An 18,718-nucleotide genomic window follows, 5' to 3' on the forward strand; every position below is an offset into this window, starting at 1 on the left:
AAAGCATTGAGTACATTAGCTTTTTCCACATCCTCTGTCACTAGGTTGCCTCCCTCATTCAGTCTGGGGCCCACACTTTCCTTGACTTTCTTTTTGTTGCTAACATACCTGAAGAAACCCTTCTTGTTACTCTTAACATCTCTCGCTAGCTGCAACTCCAGGTGTGATTTGGCCTTCCTGATTTCACTCCTGCATGCCCGAGCAATATTTTTGTACCCCTCCCTGGTCATTTGTCCAAACTTCCACTTCTTGTAAGCTTCTTTTTTGTGTTTAAGATCAGCAAGGATTTCACTGTTAAGCCAAGCTGGTCGCCTGCCATATTTACTATTCTTTTTACACATCGGGATGGCTTGTCCCTGTAACCTCAATAAGGATTCTTTAAAATACAGTCTTGCCCTGGTGCCTTGATCGAGATCGCTTCTTCATCTTCTTAGCGTGTCCTGTGGATGGGGAGCAGTGCCGGCTGGTGGAGGGCACCGCTGGGTCGCCACACACGAATGCTGTGGTGCTCGGTGCCAACTCGGAGCAGCGTAGCAGTGTTGGGGTCAGAGTTGACTCCATCAATATGGCTTGGAGACGAACGTCCTGCTCCTTCTTGGTCTGAGGCTTAAATGATCTGCAAATCTTGCAGTGGTCGCTGAGGTGGGTTTCCCCAAGACAGCGTAAACAGCTAGTGTGCAGATCACTTATGGGCATAGGCCGTTTACAAGTGTCGAACAACTTAAAGCCCGGGGCGCAGGGCATGCCCCAACCCCGGAGCACTTCTCTACTCTATCTATATGACTTCCTGTTCTTTTTTTTTTTTACTACAGGTACTAACTATCTATGAACTAAACAACAGTCCAAACCGGGAAGCTACAGCAGAGAGCTGGAGCAGAGCAGTTCCGAAGCACCTTCACTGGCGGCAAGAAGACACTGAGGGTGGGGGGAGCGCGCAGCCCCCTTATACCGCACCATGGGCTCGCTGGGGTGCTCCCCTACAGGTACTGCTGGGAAAAACTTCCAGCACCGGTGCACGTGGTGAGCACGCACACCTACCGTGGAATGCATATGAGCAACTCATCTCGAAGAAGAATAACTATTTAACGACAGGTTTCACAGTAGCAGCCGTGTTAGTCTGTATTCGCAAAAAGAAAAGGAGTACTTGTGGCACCTTAGAGACTAACCAATTTATTTGAGCATGAGTTTTCGTGAGCTACAGCTCACTTCATCGGATGCATCTGATGAAGTGAGCTGTAGTTCACGAAAGCTTATGCTCAAATAAATTGGTTAGTCTCTAAGGTGCCACAAGTCCTCCTTTTCTTGCTATTTAATGACAGTCAATGCTGATACTCAAAGAGTTAATGCTTTATAACTGTTAAAACACAAATTGTCAACATCGTGTGTCAGACAAAGTGCAGAGCCTGAAACCAAACTCTAGTTCTTAAGCAGCATTTTTCTCACTTTGCCTAGCTGTGAATTTCAATTATTATTGATGGAAATATTTGTGTGTGTGTTTGTGTCTCTATGTCTGTGTTTGTGTGTACGTCTATGCCTCCATATGTGTGTATATGGTGAAACTGACATTTACGGATAAAAATCTACTCCTTCCAAGACTAAATATAACAAAATTACTAGCAGATAAAGTAACTGCTCATGAAGTGAATGTACGTAATCCTTCTGTAACCTGCAGCCGGCTTCTACTAAAATCACAAGTTATACTGTAGTAATAAAACCATAAAAAGGGATAAAGTAAAAAAAAATTGTTACAGAAAAAATACTGTTAATTTAATAGCAAAGAAATGTACCAGTGGAGACATAAATCATCTTGTGGAAAGCGTGACGTTTAAAATGCACTCAGACGCACAGAACAAATGGAATGAACTGGTTAAGACTCTTGGTTAAACCCCAGATAAGTTCTTTTAAGTAGGTCAAAGGTGTTGTGATTCTTTGTAGAGGGGAACGTAAAGGAGGATAGAAATGTAACAGTCTAAACGATTGAACATTCCATGGGAAGTGGACTAATCACAAATTGTCCTGGGTGAGATAAATAGGTAACATAAAAACCCTGCAGACTGTAAAGAAATTGGCCCTGTGCATGCAGACAGGCCCGGGATCTGACTTGGGCAGCTTTGCCTTTCCTTACCCACCCTGTCAGATCTGTAGTTCAGGGAACTTGATTGAACAGCCTGAGTGGAGCTGACTATTTCATCCTTCTCATTCAGTGGCATAACCCACCTTCCACAATGCAAGGAGAATTCAGCGCTCTCACCTGTCTGCTGGATGCCAGGGTCTGGCTTTCCCCCGGAAGCCCACCCATCTCAGCCAGCAGTGGTTCCAGCAGGTGTTCACTGGCTCTGGGCTCACATGGGTTTTGTGGTGGCTCCCAAGTGCCCTGGGACGTGTGATGGGTGTGGAGGTGCCAACAGCAGGGCGCTGCCCACGGAGCATTGCCTCAAGGAGATAAGTGCCCCCCAACCCTGCCCTCTGGCTGCCTTTTGTGGTCTCCTACCTCCAGACGGAGTAGGCCTGGCCCCATTTAGCTGCCAGGTCTGAGACTCATACCAGGGAGGAGGAATGGGAAGGCCAAACAGGGGCTGGCAGAACAGGAGGCATGGATCTCTGCCCCAAGTCAAGTGGGAGCCTCCCCAGGGAGCCGCTCCCAAACTCCCATCCCTTCTCGGAGCTCTGGCTGCAGGCTGCTCCCCAGCTCTGCCCTACAAGTGGACAGCGCCAGGGAAGCCAGTGGCCCTGCCTGGCACACACGTACCTGTAGCAGAGCACTGGAGGGTCGCGGTTTCTCCAGCTACCACTGTCAGTGTCGGCTTCACTGTGATCTCAGGGGCGCCGGGCTTTCCGTGGGCAGCTTCCACGTTCACCTCCACTTGGACCTGTGCGGAGCCGATGGAGTTCTGGGCCACGCAGATGTAGGTGCCAGCGTCTTCAGACTTGGCTGCCGAGATCTGGGGGCAGAGACACAGCATTGGGAGGCCTGTGGGGTGTGATGAAGCCACATCCCCCTTCCAGTCCCCCCAAGGCTGAGCGACAGGAGTGATGTTAGGCGGCACTAGGTCCTGTTGTAGGGGGTGCAGCCTTGTCTGTTGCGGCTCTGCCCAGCGAGCTGGCCGGGGGTCCAGCGCTGTGCCCTGCAGACAGCAAGACAGGGAGCCCGGAGCGCAGAGGGCAGCAGCCCCTTTCATGTCCGCCAGGCCCAGGGCAGTATTTAGGGGAACTTGTGTGGGGATCCAGGCTGTGGGAGCCAGAGAGAAACCCAGGGTCTGTCTGTGCCCAGCAGCCTCGGGGAAGGACGGGCCAGGTCCCTGTCCCAGTGCGATCCAGGCAGACAGCTCAGTCACAATGGGGAGGCCAGGTTGCCTGCCCCCCTACCTCAGAGTGGGCCCTGAACTGCCCCATGCCCCATCAGAGGCTGGCATGGGTGGTTTCTTTGCTCAGCTCCTGCTATGGTTGGCTGAGGAAGGGAGTTCTGCTCCCTGGCCAGGCAGGACTGGACTGTGGTGCAGCCATGGGCAGATCCCCTGGCGACCCCGATAGCCCCATGGTCCACATGGACAGGATAAAGGCCAAGTTGCCTGTGCCATGGTGCGGGGCCCCCTCCCCCCAGCCCCAGCTTACTTGTAGCACTGCTTGGCTCTCCAGGGGCAACAAGGTCTGGTGCTCGATTTTCTGCCTCATGCCCAAGCGGCTCCAGCGAACCAGCGGGCGAGGGTCGCCCATGCCAAGGCAATCCAGGCTGATGGACTTGCCTGTCTTCACCGTCACGGGGCCCTGGGGCATCACAGACACTGTAGGAGAGCCTGGAAGGGTGCAGAGGGGAGGGGTGGAGTCAGGGCACAACCTGCCAGCCAGAGCTGCAAGAAATCCTCATGGAGCAGCTGGGAGCTGGCCCCGGCAGACTGCAGGGGCAGCACCAAGATGGCCCCAAGAGCCTTCAAGGAGCTGCTGGGCAGGAGTGTGGAGCCAAAGTGGGGTGGCCAGCAGCCCAGCCCCCAGTGTGCTCAGCTAGTCAGTGGGCTTTCAGGCCAGCCCTACACAAGTGGATTCAAGCCCTGAGCACTGAGGGGCGTGTCTGGGGGTGGGCCTGACTGGGACATGCAATCCAGGCTGGGAGGCTGTTGGGGGTTAAACCTACCCCTCCCCAAAGGCCCCCGCATCCCTGCCCATGGGCTCCCTGGCTTGAGGAACATCCCCAGGCTCCACTGGCTCCCGGGCAAGAGACCAGGAACAGCCCGAGTGCACCTCCGCCAGCCCCATTGCCAGAGCACGGCAGCCGACACAGGGTTCCAGTCCTGGAGCAGCAGCTCAGGTTGGCCCCCACCACCGAGACCCTCAGCGCCCACCCGGGACAGGGGGAAGCTGAGGCGGACTGGTGTGATAGAACGACAATGCTGGGGTGCCAGCTAGTGGCTCTCAGGGGCCAGTCAGTGAGCTAGGGACCAGGCCAGGTATCCCAACTGCCTGTCCCCAGTGCTGCCCCCTCTCCTGTACTCACGGCCTCTCACCTTGCACCATTAAGTTAACCACGCTGTTGGCTACGCCGTAGCGGTTGGAGGCCACACAGCGATAGGCCCCCTGGTTGCTGGGGCGAGCCCTGTAGATGGTGATCACTGAGCCATTGGGGCTGATCTTCACATTGTCTGCAGGGGGAAAGACACAGGTGAGCAAACAGCTGATCTCAGCCCTGGGGCTGGGAGCTCTTGCAGAAAACCCAGATTCCTAATGCCTGAAACACTGACAGCGCCCCCTGCTGGGAGAGGCCAGGACTGGAGTAGCTGGGAACTTCCCCCGAGCACCCAGGCTCCTACTCTATCTTATCACGCCTCTTGCTGGCATATGCTGGGACTGGAGGAGCTGAGCTTCCCTGAAACCAACACTGCTGCCCTGCAGCCCCCCTGTGCCCCAGGTTGTTTGCTCTCACTCAAGTGCGAGCCCAGGGAGCCGGGCCCATGGCTAGAGCAGGGGCCCATGTGTCCCTGGCCCAGGGGAAGGGTGGGCTGTTTTTGCTCACACCCCAGATATGCAGAGCCCAACGGGTGTCCAGGCCCCATGGCCCCACATGGGAAGGGAGCACGACACAGGGTCTGCAGACGGCTGCTGCAGTGGAGAGGGACAATGCCCATGGCTGCCCAGCATCCTGGCCAGGGAATGGGAGTGCCCCCACAGGAGACTAGGCGCTGTGGGTCTGGGGGAGCAGGGCTAGCACTCATGGGGGGATCTTGGAGAGAAGTGGGGGCAGGGAGAGGACAACAAGGTGTGGGGGAAGGGACGCTGATGAAGAGGGGATGTCGGGTCCTGTATGGTGGGGGCCGTGGGTACTGGGCCCAGGGCACTGGGGGGGACATCAGCAGCAGTGGGCTGGAGCTGGCGTGAGAACTACCTTGCAGCTGCTGCTTTGGGGCCATCTTCCAAGTGATATTGATGGGCCGGGCACCATCATGGATGCGGCACTTGAAGGTGGCATCCTCGCCCTGGCGCACGGCAGTGCTGTGTGGCTCGATGGAGATGATGGGGCTCTGCAGACCTGCCAGGCGGGGAAGGGAAACGGGGTGAGAGCTGTGACACCCAGACCTCAGGCGTTCGGGAGCTAAATTAGCCAGCAGCACTACCCCAAAAGCCCCAGTCGCGTGAAGCCATTGGTTCATTTCCTGTAGCGCGAGAGATTCCGATTGAAACAGTCTGATGGGAATTATCTCGATATCATTCTGGCAGCAAAATGACTGACCGAATAGCATTATTTTATCAGCTGCAGTCGGTCAATAACAGAGTAACAGCACCCTGCTTGGTTACTTATGAAATCACAGTGTTTTAATATGTGCTGCGAAGAGCCGCAGGAGACACCTTGAGCCACTTGCGGCTCAGGAGCTGTCTGAGTGTCACTGGACAGACTATCCCCGGGGAGCCCCTGAGCCACGGCCTTAGGACCGCCCACCTATCAGCAGGCCAGACAGACTTACGGTAGGAGGAGCTGGTGCCAGAGGAGACGCTCACAGTGATGGAGGCCTCGCGGGGGCCGGCGCTGGTGCTGACGCGGCAGACGTACTCGCCTGAGTCGGCTGCAGAGACCTGGACCAGCCGCAGGTGGGAGCCGGAGACCTGGCGGGAGAGGAGTCCAGAAGTCGGAGAGAAAGGGCTGAAGCATCTGTCTACAGCCAATCCCTGGGAAAGTCTGATCCCACTTCCGACAGCTGCCATGGGACCAGAGCCACGGCAGCCCCCAGCCCACACGCTCTCCATGCTGCCGGGCTCCGCCATGGGGTGGCCCAGTCAGTGACTGCTCCCCCCTTCACTGGCAACTGTCTATTGTACCTGGATTCCCCAACCCCAGCTGACTGCTAGGCCATCGACGGAGCCCTGCTGGGGAGTGAGCCAGTCCCATCCCCAGCCACAGCTCTGTGGAGACAGAAGCAGCAGATCCCTCTGTCCCCCAGGACAAATCAATCCTGGGAAGATCCCCCCCACACCCCAGGAAAAAGAAAGAAAGTGCCCCCAGGTGCTGGGCTACTTCCTACCTGGTGACTGGCCGGCAGGGCACCCCCCCTCTTGTACCACGTGACTGTGGATGGCACCTGGCCCGCGACGAGGCAGTTCAGGTCCAGGGTCTGTCCTTCGGCAATGGAGGACGAGGAAGACTCGATCCGGACGTGGGGCACCACACCTGAGGCTGGAGGAGCCGGGGGAGATGGAAGTTAGAGCTGCAGGGGAGGTCCCCTCACACAGCGGAGGAATTGGAGATAGAAACTGCCTGACAAAGCAGCCAGTCCACCCCCAGCCCCCATGGCCAGAGCAGGAGCCCCTCATCCCAGACAGCCTGATGCAGGCAGCTTTGAAAAGACTCAAGCAAGGGGCTCCCAGCCCTTCCCCAGGAACTGTGCCGCAGCCTTGATCCTGCTGGCAGGATCATCACCCCCTTCAGCAGATGGGGAAACTGAAGCAGAGAGAGGGGAAGGCTTGCACAAGGCCATGCAGCTAATCTATGGCAGAGGCAGGATTCGAACCCAGGACAGCCTTGCTCCTAGTGCTCCAAGAGTCAGACACTGCTGCTTGTGGGCAGGGGACTGTGCGGGAGTCGGCCTGGGAGCAGATCACTTATCTCCCACCTCAGGCACCAGCCCCGAGTTAGGGCATGTCCAGTCCTGGCTGCCGAAGCCCACCTGCCTGTAGAGCGGCTGGCAGGATTTGGTCCCAGAGAACTGACTACCTGCCAGAGAGGCCACGTCAGCGCAGGCCAGGCAGACTTACAGTGGGATGGGCCGGTGCTGTCCTCGATGGTGACAACAAGAGCTGCCTCCTGGGTGACGGCACCGGTGCTGACGCGGCAGACGTACTCGCCCGAGTCGGCCGCTGAGACCTGCGGGATGCGCAGGCGGGAGCCGGAGACCTGGTGGGGAGAGGGTCCGTGACAGACCAGGACAAACATAGATTCATAGATTCCAAGGCCATTGTGATCACTTAGCCCGTCCCCCTGGATAGCCCAGGCCAGAGACCTGCCCACAATAAATCCTAGAGCAGAGCTTCTAGAAAAACATCCCATCTTGCTTTACAAATTGCCACGGCTGGAGAATCCACCACGACCCTGGTCAATTGTTTCAGTGGTTAATTGCTCTTGCTGTCCCCCTTATTTCCAGTCTGAATGGGCCTAGCTTCAAGTCCCATCCTGTCAGACCTTTCACTGCTAGAGCCCGTTATTAAACGTTTGTTCGTGTAAATACCTACAGACTGGGATCAAGTCACCCCTCAACCTTCTCTTTGTTAAGCAAAATCAATTGAGCTTCTTGAATCTATCACTATAAATTGTGTTTTCTAACCCTTTAATCCTTCTTGTGGCTCTTTTCTGAACCCGCTCCAATGTATCAACATCCTTCTTGAATTGTGGGCACCAGAACTGGACCCAGGATGCCAACTGCGTCGCACCAGTGCCAAGTACAGAGGTAAAATCACCTCTCTGCTCCTACTCGAGATTCCCCTGTTTATGCATCCCGGGATTGCATTAGCTCTTTTGGCCACAGCATCGTATTGGGAGCTCATGTTCGGCTGATTATCCACCATGGTCCCCAAATCTTTTTCAAAGTCCCTGTTCCCCGGGGTAGAGTCCCCCATCCTGTAAGTGTGGCCAGCATTCATTGTTCCTAGATGGATATATTTACATTTAACCATATTAAAATGCATATTGTTTACTTGCGCCCAGTTTACCAAGTGATCCGACTGCTCTGTCAGTGACCTAACCTCTTTTTATTTACCACTCCGATATTTGTGTCAGCTGCAAACAAGAAGCAGCCTGCCCTGATTCCCAGAGTCCACAGCCCCAGTCAGTCCTGAGGCCCCCTGCTCCCGGGATGGGGCACAGTGGTAAGAAGAGCTGCCATCTGCTGCCATTGCTCCTTCCCCAAGCATCCCACTGCTGCTTTCATTCCCTCGGCTGGAGCGACACAATCACCTCTCTCCTCACTCTTGGCAAAGCCCAGAAGCCTGTCTCCCTGCCCAGGGAAGCTCCTCTGTCTGGGAGCCTCCAGACACAGCGGTTCCAGGAGCAGGGCCTGAGAAAACCAATCTGGAGCTCAGCCCAGCCCCCTGCTTGCTGCTGTACCTGGTGACTGGCTGGCAGGGAACCCCCCCGCTTGTACCATCTGACTCTGGGCTGTTCCTGGCCCGCAACGAGGCAGTTCAGGTCCAAGGTCTGTCCCTCTGCGATGGAGGATGAGGAAGACTCAATCCGGACAGGGGGTGCCACGCCCAAGGCTGGAAGAGCTGAGGGGGAGGGTGCAACATTGCATCACGGTGCCAAGGAGCAAAGGCAGTGTCGTCCATCTCCCCAGGCAGGGCCCAGCCATGGCAGGAAGGTTCCCAGCGCATTGCCCAGCTCCAAAGGACTCCACCCTAGGCCCCCTAGGTGATGGGATCCCCGCAATGCAGCCAGCGCATCCTATCACCCCCGTCTCCCCGCCTTGTGCAGTCCCAAGCGAGCCCTCCCCAGCACTCAGAGCCCTGGGAGCCTCCCTCATGGACCCTGACCCACAGGGCTAACCCAGCACTGGGGCAGGGTCTGTGCCCTCCCACAATGCACTGGAGTTAGCCAAGGTGGATCCCAATACCTGCCCTAGGATTATAGCACCCACCTGGCCCCACCCCTTAGCCCACAGTGCCCACCTCACCACACCAGGGGTCTCCGATCCCCATGGACTCCTGGCCTGTGCACCCCGATGTGAAGCCCCTGCTATTCCTGAGCCAGGCCAGGGCCCTGAGCCAATCTCAACAGATGTCTCCATGGAGATGGGTACGAACCAATCTGGGAGAGGGTACTGGGCCCCCAGGGGTCTCTAGCACTGGGTCCATGCCCCTTGTCTGTGTGGGCCCCTGGCACTGAGTCTCATGCCCACTGGCCTCTCCACATGTGGGCCCCACCCTGCCCAGACGTACGGTACGAGGAGCCGGCACTGCGGGGGATTGTGACGATGACGGAGGCTTCCAGGGGGCCGGTGCTGTTGCTGACACGGCAGATGTACTCGCCCGAGTCGGCAGCTGAGACCTGGGGGATGCGCAGGCGGGAGCCGGAGACCTGGCGGGGAGAGAGGGCAGAGGCCATGGGGCATTGAGGAGAGCTGTGCTCGGTAGGCAGGGGCACACGAGGAGCTGGGCTCCTTGGGAAAGCCAGCCCTGCCTGTGCGACAAGCCCTTACAAGGCTGGCATGGACTGTGTCCGACCCCCACCATCTCCCAGCCCCCATGCAGCCCCTGTGGCTCCTCCTGAGGCAGGACTGGGACACCACGGACTTTTCCAGGCATTTGGTTTCCAAAGCATTTGCTGCCTCTTGTGGGTTTCATTGTCCAAGGACACCAACCTTCTCCCCGTCGCCGCCCCAGCCAGGAAATCCCATGGGTCTGCTGCTCCCAGGAGCATGGGGGAATTTACGGGCTACGGCCATCAATTCCCAGCCGCCATGAGCCCCCATACCTGGCTACTGGCTGGCAGGGAGTTCCCCCGCCTGTACCACGTGACTCTGGGCTGCGCCTGGCCTGCGACCAGGCAGTTCAGGTCCAAGGTTTGTCCCTCAGCAATGGACGCGGAAGAGGTCTCGATCCTCACTGGGGGGGTGACGCCCAGAGCTGGAAGGGGAACAGAGGCTCAGCACAGAGAGCTCAGAGATGGTGAAGGACCCACTGTGCCCTGCCAAGCTATGATCAACCCACAGGGCGCACGAGACTACAGCCCAGGCTGGGACATCAGCCAGCTCCCTCCTGCTTCCCGGCCATTCCCCGTGCCTGCTGCCCAGCCCAGGCCAGCACATCAGCCAGCTCCCTCCTGCTTCCCGGCCCATCCCACTGCCCGCAGCCCAGCCCAGGCCAGGACATCAGCCAGCTCCCTCCTGCTTCCCGGCCATTCCCCGTGCCCGCCGCCCAGCCCAGGCCAGGACATCAGCCAGCTCCCTCCTGCTTCCCGGCCATTCCCCGTGCCCGCCGCCCAGCCCAGGCCAGGACATCAGCCAGCTCCCTCCTGCTTCCCGGCCCATCCCACTGCCCGCAGCCCAGCCCAGGCCAGCACATCAGCCAGCTCCCTCCTGCTTCCCGGCCATTCCCCGTGCCCGCCGCCCAGCCCAGGCCAGGACATCAGCCAGCTCCCTCCTGCTTCCCGGCCATTCCCCGTGCCCGCAGCCCAGCCCAGGCCAGGACATCAGCCAGCTCCCTCCTGCTTCCCGGCCATTCCCCGTGCCCGCCGCCCAGCCCAGGCCAGGACATCAGCCAGCTCCCTCCTGCTTCCCGGCCATTCCCCGTGCCCGCAGCCCAGCCCAGGCCAAACTCACAGTAAGAGGAACCGGCGCCACCCTGGATGGTGACGATGAGCGAGGTCTCCTGGGTGATGGCACCAGTGCGGACGCGGCAGATGTATTCGCCTGAGTCAGCTGCCGAGACCTGGGGGATGCGCAAGCGCGAGCCGGAGACCTGGTGGGCAGCGAATCATGTGGAGAACGGGTCCATGAGAAGAGGGAGCGCACGGGAAGCTGGCGAGGTCAGTGATCCCTCCACTCCCTTACCCCGCCTTTGACCCCAAGTGACCCCTCCCCAGGCTCTGCGCTGTGGGGTGGGGCTGGCTGTTCCCACTGGGTCTCCTGGCAGGACTGCTCAGCTCTGCTCCCTTGAGCTCTCCTGGCCCAGGGGGCCCCTCCTCCTCTAACTATATCTCTGCTCCCGAGCCACTGGAGCCAAGCCCCGCTGCCTGGTCAGGAGGAGAAGGTATTCCAGGAAACCCCGGGACAAGACCCCCTCCTGGGAGGGCAAAGGGAATCCAAGGCCCAGGAAACACCCTCTGGAAATGCCCGCCAGGCCCCCCATGTCTCCTACCTGGTGGCCAGCCGGCAGGGAGCCCCCCCGCTTGTGCCATGTGACTCTGGGCTGCACCTGGCCCGCAACGATGCACTTCAGGTCCAAGGTCTGTCCCTCGGCGACGGAGGATGAGGAAGACTCGATCCTCACTGGTGGGGTGACGCCTGAGGCTGGAGGGGCCAAGGGCAGAGGGTTGGAGCTGCGGGCTCCAGCTCCCTCCCATGGAGAAGAGACGGAGCAGAGCTGTGGGGGCAGGTCTCCCAGGGCTGGGGCCAGATCAGCACCAGCAGGGAGCTCCTGAATGCCCTGCCTGGTCTAGTTCAGGGCTCCAGCCGCTTCCCCAGGGGCCTGTCCCACAACCCACAGACCTCGCCCTTTGGGAGCTCAGAGCCACCCCATCGATTCTAGTCACCCTGTTAGGGGGCTCAGATCTCCCCTTGGATGGCAGCACCTGCGGGTGCTCAGGGTTGCCCACTAGAGACACATCCCCAGAGGGCACCGAGCTTCCTCCGCCCTGCGGAAGAGGAGAGCACAGTGGCCACGCACAACTCACGGTAGGAGATGCTGCTGCTCTGCTGGATGGTGATGATGACAGAGGCCTCCTTGTTGCCGGCGCGGCAGACATACTCGCCCGAGTCAGCCGCTGAGACCTGAACCAGCCGCAGGCGCGAGCCAGAGAGCTGCGGGGCGGGTCACGGAGAGCCCAGAGTCAGAGAAGGAAGGCCAGGCTGCTGTCCTCGGACCCAGCTCTGCGGGGATGGAGCTGGAGCGTCTAACCTGCACCGCACAGCGCGGGGCTGCCTGCCTGGCCTCCGCCAGGCTCAGGCTTGCGCCTGCTGCTCCCAGGTCCCCTGCTGATCAGCTGGCAGAGCAGGACTCACCCCCTACCCATGTACGCTCCCAGCCCCCAACTCCTCTGCCGCCAGGGATGAGAACGCCACTCCTGGCTCTGCCCTTTCGACTAGGGGTCCTGCCACTGCACCGGGACCCCCACAGAGCCAGCTCGCAGCAGGACAGAGCCCAGCTCATTCCCAGAGCTGCCATTTTCACCCAGTAGCCACATTCTTTGGACCCAGAGGAACCTGGACAGAACCTCCCCACTAGACCAGCCTCGCTTTCCTACCTGGTGATCCGCCGGCAGGGAGCCCCCCCGCTTGTACCATGTGACCGTGGCTGCCGCCTGGCCTGCAACAAGGCAGTTCAGGTCCAGGGTCTGTCCCTCGGTGACGGAGGACGATGATTGCTCTATCCGGATTGGGGGGCGGATGCCCAAGGCTGGAAGAGCCAAGAAGAGGTAGGCATGGCTGACAGCATGTTCTCAGAGCATTTCATACCCCCATGCAAAGTGGAGATGTAAATGACTCTGGGGTCCTATGGTCCCAGCCCACCCCAGCTGTCAACAGCCCGGTGATGGGGCTTCCCCCGGCAGGAAGTTATCCCAGAGCTGAACCCCTCCTCTCTCCCTCTGAAATCTAAAGGGGACGGCCCCCAACCTGATCCCTGCAGGATGCTCCTGCACTGAAGGCAAGCAGGATGCTGCCCTCCCCTCACCCTAGATCCCAAGGCAGGGCAGGTGATTGGATTCCCCACATGTAGGGCTTCAGGCATGCGTCCTGGGGTACAAAGCTCAGCTGTGCATATACAGGGGAGGCTGCCTCTAAAGCCCACTTTCCCAAGGCCAGTGCCCATGGGACAGGCTAGGCTGGGGAAACCGAAGCAGAATCTGCAACGTACCCCCATCCCCACTTTAAATAGGGTCTCTGGTGGCACCCGATCCTGCCTCTGCCCTGAGCCAAGCACCTGCTCAACACTCCAGTGTGCTCCCCACGAAGGAGTCTCAGCAGCCATCACCCCACAGCCCTTGAGCAGTGAGGGATGTGCTAATCATCGTTACCGTTTATAGCAGGAGCCACCCGAGGCCCCACTGAGATCAGGGCCCATTGTGCCGGGCACTGCCCAGACACAGAGTGAGAGCCAGGCCCTGCCCAATCTGAGATCAGGGCCACATTGTGTCAGGCGCTGCACAGACACAGAGGCCCTGCCCTGAAGAGCTAAACAGAAAAAGGGAGGGGAAACTGAGGCACAGAGAAGTTTAGCAGGTCAATGGCAGAGGGATCATAGAACCCAGATCCCCAGTCCAGTGCTCTGTCCACTAGGCCAGGCTGCCTGCCATGGATGTACAGAGCCACCCCTCGTGGGACACTGGAAGTCCAGCCGTCATGTCTGTTGCCTGAACTCACAGTAGGAGGACCCAGCGCTGCTGACGGTGACAATGATGGAGGCTTCCTGGACCACAGCGCCGGTGCTGACGCGGCAGACGTACTCGCCCGAGTCAGCCGCTGAGACCTGGGGGATACGCAGGTGGGAGCCGGAGACCTGGTGGGGAAGGAACCGGGAGAGCGAGAGTCGAGGAGAGAAAGGGACAAACCCCACATCTGACATCCAGGCTCCGATAACGTCTCCTCAGGGCAGGAGGGGTGACCCTCCACCCTCAAGGGCCCATCGCGTCGGGGGCTGCCATGATCCCAGCCTGTTAGCCAGGCTCTGACGGTCGCCATTCCTAGGAGAGCGACCCGAGCCCCACTGCCCTGGGAGCAGCAGTGCATTGTGGATAGCGCAGGCAGGGTGACAGGAGCCATGTATGTGAGAGCATGGGAGTTTTTCATAGTATTTTGTATAAGAACATAGGATCAGCCACACTGGGTCAGACCAAAGGTCCATCCAGCCCAGTATCCTGTCTACCGACAGAGGCCAATGCCAGGGGCCCCAGAGGGAATGAACAGGTAATTATCAAGTAATCCATTCCGTCTAGTGTGTGGGCCTCAGTGACCCTACAGGGGCTGATATGTTGAAGGGGGCCCTCCAGGGACTGTTCCTGAGTCGTGCGAGAGCCCCCACCTGGGGACCCTGACAGGTTGTTCCCACACCACTACAGCACTGGGCTATGGCAGAGTTGGGCAGTTTCCCCATGGAGCTGCCAAGTACTAACCAGGGTACCAAGGTGAGAAACCAGATAACTCTGGAGGGAGATGGACGTCCTCCAGAGATGGGCTCATCTGCAGCAAACAACCCTGCCAGACCCACTCTCCCTGGGCCCAAGGAACCCGCAATCATGTCCCGCGTGTGTAGCTCCTACCTGGTGCCTGGCCGGCAGGGAGCCCCTCCGCTTGTACCATGTGACCATGGCTGGTGCCTGGCCCGCGACAAGGCACTTAAGGTCCATGGTCTGTCCCTCGGCAATGGAGGACGAGGAAGACTCGATGCGGACAGGGGACTCGACGCCCGAGGCTGGAGGAGCCAGAGGATGGGGTGTTAGAGCTGGGGGAGAGCTCCCCTCACATAGCAGAGGAACTGGAGACGGAAACAGCCTGCCAAAGTGGTTAGTCCACACCCAGCCCCTGCAGCAGGAGCAGAAGCTCTGTCAGCAGAGCCTGGAGAGCTGAGGGTCTGGCTTTCAGGGGAGGCCAAGGTGGCTGACAGGCTGCGCTTCCTGCTTGGCGGGTGGGAGCTCTGTGCTTGGAGGTTCTGGCCTCATGGCCAGCAGCCTCTGCTCCCAGGCACCGGGCCGTGACGTGGAGGGACAGGGAACAGTGCTGGTCAAGCAGGGGGAACCCAAGGCAAGTTCCACAGGGAGGGGAAGTAACTTGCCCCAGTTATGCAGCAAGCTACGGCAGAGGTGGGGCTAGAACCCAGGTCTCCTGAGCCCCCTCCATGCCCAGGCCATGCAGCCTCTCCTGGAGCATTGCCTTCCCTCCAGCAGCACAAACAGGTCTCCCTTTCCCTCTGGGGCCCGAAGCCAGATCAGCACCACAGCTCACTTCCTTCTCAGCCTCTGCTGAGCCTGCCGCCCCAAGGGCAGGGGTGCCAATCAGGATGGCAGTTTCCATGATGTGGGCACCTCCCTACTAGATGCTGGCCCAGTGGTGGTTAGCCTGTTTCATGGCCATGGCCAGCCTGGAAGGAGATTCCTTCTGCTCCTCACTGCTTTGCTCGTCCCCTGGGAGACAAGAGATGCCTTGGCCTTCCCCTGCAGGGCTGCCCTAAAGGGCTCCCTGCAGGACCTCCTTGGACCCGCTCCCTCCCGCCCCGTGCATCCCAGCTGGCACTGCCGGGCCCAGCTGCCAGCAAGGCGGAGGAGCAGATGCCCTGAACCCTAAGGCCAGAGGTCACGCCCGAGTCAGGGTTCCAGGCCAGCCCAGGGCTGCACTGTACCAGGCACTGCCTTCACTTACAGTAGGGTGAGTCGGTGGCCCGGTAGATGTTGACGATGATGGAGGCCTCTTGGATGCCAGCGCCGGAGCTGGTGCGGCAGACATACTCGCCCGAGTTGGCCGCTGAGACCCGGACCAGCCGCAGGTGGGAGCCGGAGACCTGGCGGGGAATGGGGCAGGAAAGCAATGGGGCTTTGTGAGAAGAGAGAATGGAACTAGCAAGCTGAATGGAGCCGCTGGGGGAGCTAACCCCAAGCCCACGTCCCTCAGCCAAGGCAGCCTCCCCCAGCGTGTGGGGCAAAGGACTAGCTGGGGTGGGGGAGTGGACCCGCCTCTCAGTGGTTCTCCAACGTTCAGCTAAAAGAGTCAGTCCCTTGCTGTGAAGGTTGCACAGAAAATCGTGAAAGCATGACCTGAGTGCAACCAAGGCAGGGTCGGCCTGAGTCTGCAGGGAGCCTGAGATGCTCCATCATCCTGGGGGTGCCCCCACTCAGCGGCCAGGCTTAGCTCCATGACAGCAGGGCGATCTGGGCCAGCCTTTCCCAGGGCGTGTGGGTTGGGGGCTGGCGAAGGACCAGCGTGGAAGAGGCCTACACGAGAACGTGTCACCCTCCACCCACACATGGCCAGGGAGCAGGATTGGAGGTGCCGCTGGTTTGATTTTCCTGAGGGGACGCTAGGGAAGGGCTGCCCGGGGACATGGGTGTGACACTGCACCTCATATTCTTCATAGAGAAATTATGATATGATTATGGCATAATTATGATGTATTTTATGCAAGATAAGTCATGTGAGATATCATTGGAAAGGTTATGATTTACTGAATATGATTATCCTATTTGTATGCATGTATCATTTTTGTATCTGAAGTTAGGAATATTGACCATGTATCTGTATTACAAATGTGTTTACACCTGGGGAACGCCCACTAGACAAGATGCTTTCATTTTGAAAAGCTGGGTGGAGAAGGGCCATTAGAGAAAACAACAGGCCTTAGAAGAAGCTTATTTCCCCCCTGGGGAGCCTTCCTGAGGAGGCCGCAGACAGCCTCCGAGTAATGGTTGCTGTGATACTACAAGGGACATGTAACCAGGTCACCTAGTGCTGGACTCCATCTTGGGACATCAGTATCTTCCACTGACTGGCATGGGAACCCAGCTTTGAAACAAAAGGTTCCCGCCATATGGAAAAGCTATTTAAGGCAGGGCAGTGACATTATCCTGGTTCTTCACAGACTCCCCACCCAAAGAGACTCCTGGAAACACCTGAGGAAGAAAGACTGACCTGGGGGAAGTGCTGGACCCAGGCTAAAGGGATTTTTAGCTTGTGAATGGAACACCTGGGGATTCCAAGCTGTAAGTTAGTGAAGCTTGCCCTTAGGAATCTGCAGCCTGCTTGTATCATCACTTAAGGTGAGAATCTGCTATTCATATCCAATCTCGTTAGTATACTAAGCTTAGTTTTTGTTTATTTGCTAGGTAATCTGCTTTGATCTGTTTGCTATCCCTTATAATCACTTAAATCTATCTTATTGTAGTTAATAAACTTATTTTTGCTTTATCTAAACCAGTGTGTGGGAATCATAACTCAGGGGCAAAAGGCTGTTGCATATTCCTCTTCACATTGTGGAAGGGGGTGAATTTTATGAGCTAACACTGCACATTTCCCTGTGCAGCTCAAGACGGTATAATTTTGGGTTTATACTCCAAAGTGGGTGCATGCCTAAGGAGCTGGTAGTTGCCCTAGTTGTAGCCTTCCCATGCAGGGGCTGGTCAGAGAGTCTGCCTGCATGTAACCGCAGCTGGGTGTGCCCCTACCTGTATGTATGCTGGTGAAAACGCAGGTTGGAGAGGGCTTTGCAGCTTGTCACAGCAGTACAGTGTAAAGGGAGTCTAGGCTGCTGTCAGGGGCTGATCAGTTCCAAGTGGCACCCTGGGGGGGAACCCGGCACAGTGGCGCAGCGAGCAGGGTCATATGCACAGCTTGTTGCTCTGAGTGAGACTTCACACACTGGTGGTGTTTTTAAGAGAGTTATAAGTGTGGTGGCTAGAAATCAGTCAAAGTGGTTACCAATTTGTTATTTTCTGTTTGCTGATTTGGGGCAAGGGAAGTAGGGACAGAAAAGTAGGGAAATGAGTGAAAGTGAAACTATTAAGAAGCTGGAGCTGTGTAGATTGCAGGCAGATGAGAAGGAGGAGAAGACATATGGAATTGCAGCCACTGCAGATTGAAGGAGAGAATGCCAGACAAGAAGCTGAACACTGAAGAGCCATGGAAGCAGAGGAGGCCAGGCAAAAAGCTACACACCAGAGAGCCATGGAATGGCAAGAAAAAGAAATTTAGGCCCGGAAGCTAGTCATGGAGGAGAGGGAGAGAGAGAGAAAGCATGAACTGGACTTGCTAGAGAAGTGGAGCCCACAAAAAAAGGGGAGTCCCACCTCTTCAAAAATCCGCAAATAGGAATGGTTGTATCCTGCATACAGTGAGACAGGGGGCATTGCTGAATATTGCATCACCTTTGAGAGGCTGCGTGTACCTACATGAGATTCCAGAAGACCAAAAGATGCCCATTTTGGTTGCAAAGTTGTCTGGTAGAACTCTGGATATATTCAATAAGATGCCAATTAGAGATGCTTCAGATTATGGTAAATTCAAGGAAATGGCTTTAAAACAGTTTCAGATTACACCTGAAACATATAGAGTAAAATTTAGAAGCCTTAAGAGGGGTGCTGGAATGAGTACTGTGGCATATGTAAACCAGATAAAAGATTTGATGGATAAGTGGGTGAGGGGAAAAGGTATTACAAGCTTTGAAGAAATGTGTGATCTTGTTGCTCAGGTACATTTCCTGAATACATGTAGTGATGATGTAAAATAGTGTTTATGGGATAAAGAGGTGAAGACTGTTGATGAACTTGCTACTCTAGCTGATGAATTTGAACAAATCCAAGCATCTATTAGAAATAAATCACTGGCAGAGGGGTTTAAGTCTGGAAGAAAGCTGGGTTTCCATTTTATCCCTGGGAAAAAGGAGGGTGGAGGGGAGGCTGGGCGCTCACCTGTCTAAATCCATTCCTCTAGTCCTCGCCCCAAATCTCCTGTAAAAACAGAAGAGCCCAGAAGGCGCTATCACTGTAATTCCACTGAGCACCTGAGGAATAAATGCCCTGTGCTGAGTGGGAACAGCCAGCAAG

General features: G+C 57.2%; 1 protein-coding gene across 1 annotated transcript in view; it reads right to left on the minus strand.

The window, feature by feature from the left end:
- HSPG2 (heparan sulfate proteoglycan 2) overlaps positions 1 to 18,718 on the minus strand; it is a 173,972-nt gene that overhangs the window by 29,891 nt on the left and 125,363 nt on the right. Inside the window, exons 54-69 of the mRNA XM_077837560.1 lie at positions 14,450 to 14,609; positions 13,554 to 13,689; positions 12,437 to 12,588; positions 11,867 to 11,993; positions 11,332 to 11,483; positions 10,794 to 10,932; positions 9,947 to 10,098; positions 9,412 to 9,550; positions 8,582 to 8,733; positions 7,237 to 7,375; positions 6,507 to 6,658; positions 5,952 to 6,090; positions 5,375 to 5,518; positions 4,500 to 4,634; positions 3,613 to 3,794; positions 2,750 to 2,942 (exon numbers count right to left, since the gene is read on the minus strand). Coding sequence (XP_077693686.1) covers positions 2,750 to 2,942; positions 3,613 to 3,794; positions 4,500 to 4,634; positions 5,375 to 5,518; positions 5,952 to 6,090; positions 6,507 to 6,658; positions 7,237 to 7,375; positions 8,582 to 8,733; positions 9,412 to 9,550; positions 9,947 to 10,098; positions 10,794 to 10,932; positions 11,332 to 11,483; positions 11,867 to 11,993; positions 12,437 to 12,588; positions 13,554 to 13,689; positions 14,450 to 14,609 — 2,393 coding nt within the window. The remainder of the gene's footprint in view (positions 1 to 2,749; positions 2,943 to 3,612; positions 3,795 to 4,499; positions 4,635 to 5,374; positions 5,519 to 5,951; positions 6,091 to 6,506; positions 6,659 to 7,236; positions 7,376 to 8,581; positions 8,734 to 9,411; positions 9,551 to 9,946; positions 10,099 to 10,793; positions 10,933 to 11,331; positions 11,484 to 11,866; positions 11,994 to 12,436; positions 12,589 to 13,553; positions 13,690 to 14,449; positions 14,610 to 18,718) is intronic.

The sequence above is a fragment of the Eretmochelys imbricata genome, chromosome 18, assembly GCF_965152235.1.
Source record: "Eretmochelys imbricata isolate rEreImb1 chromosome 18, rEreImb1.hap1, whole genome shotgun sequence".
Taxonomy (NCBI): domain Eukaryota; kingdom Metazoa; phylum Chordata; order Testudines; family Cheloniidae; genus Eretmochelys; species Eretmochelys imbricata.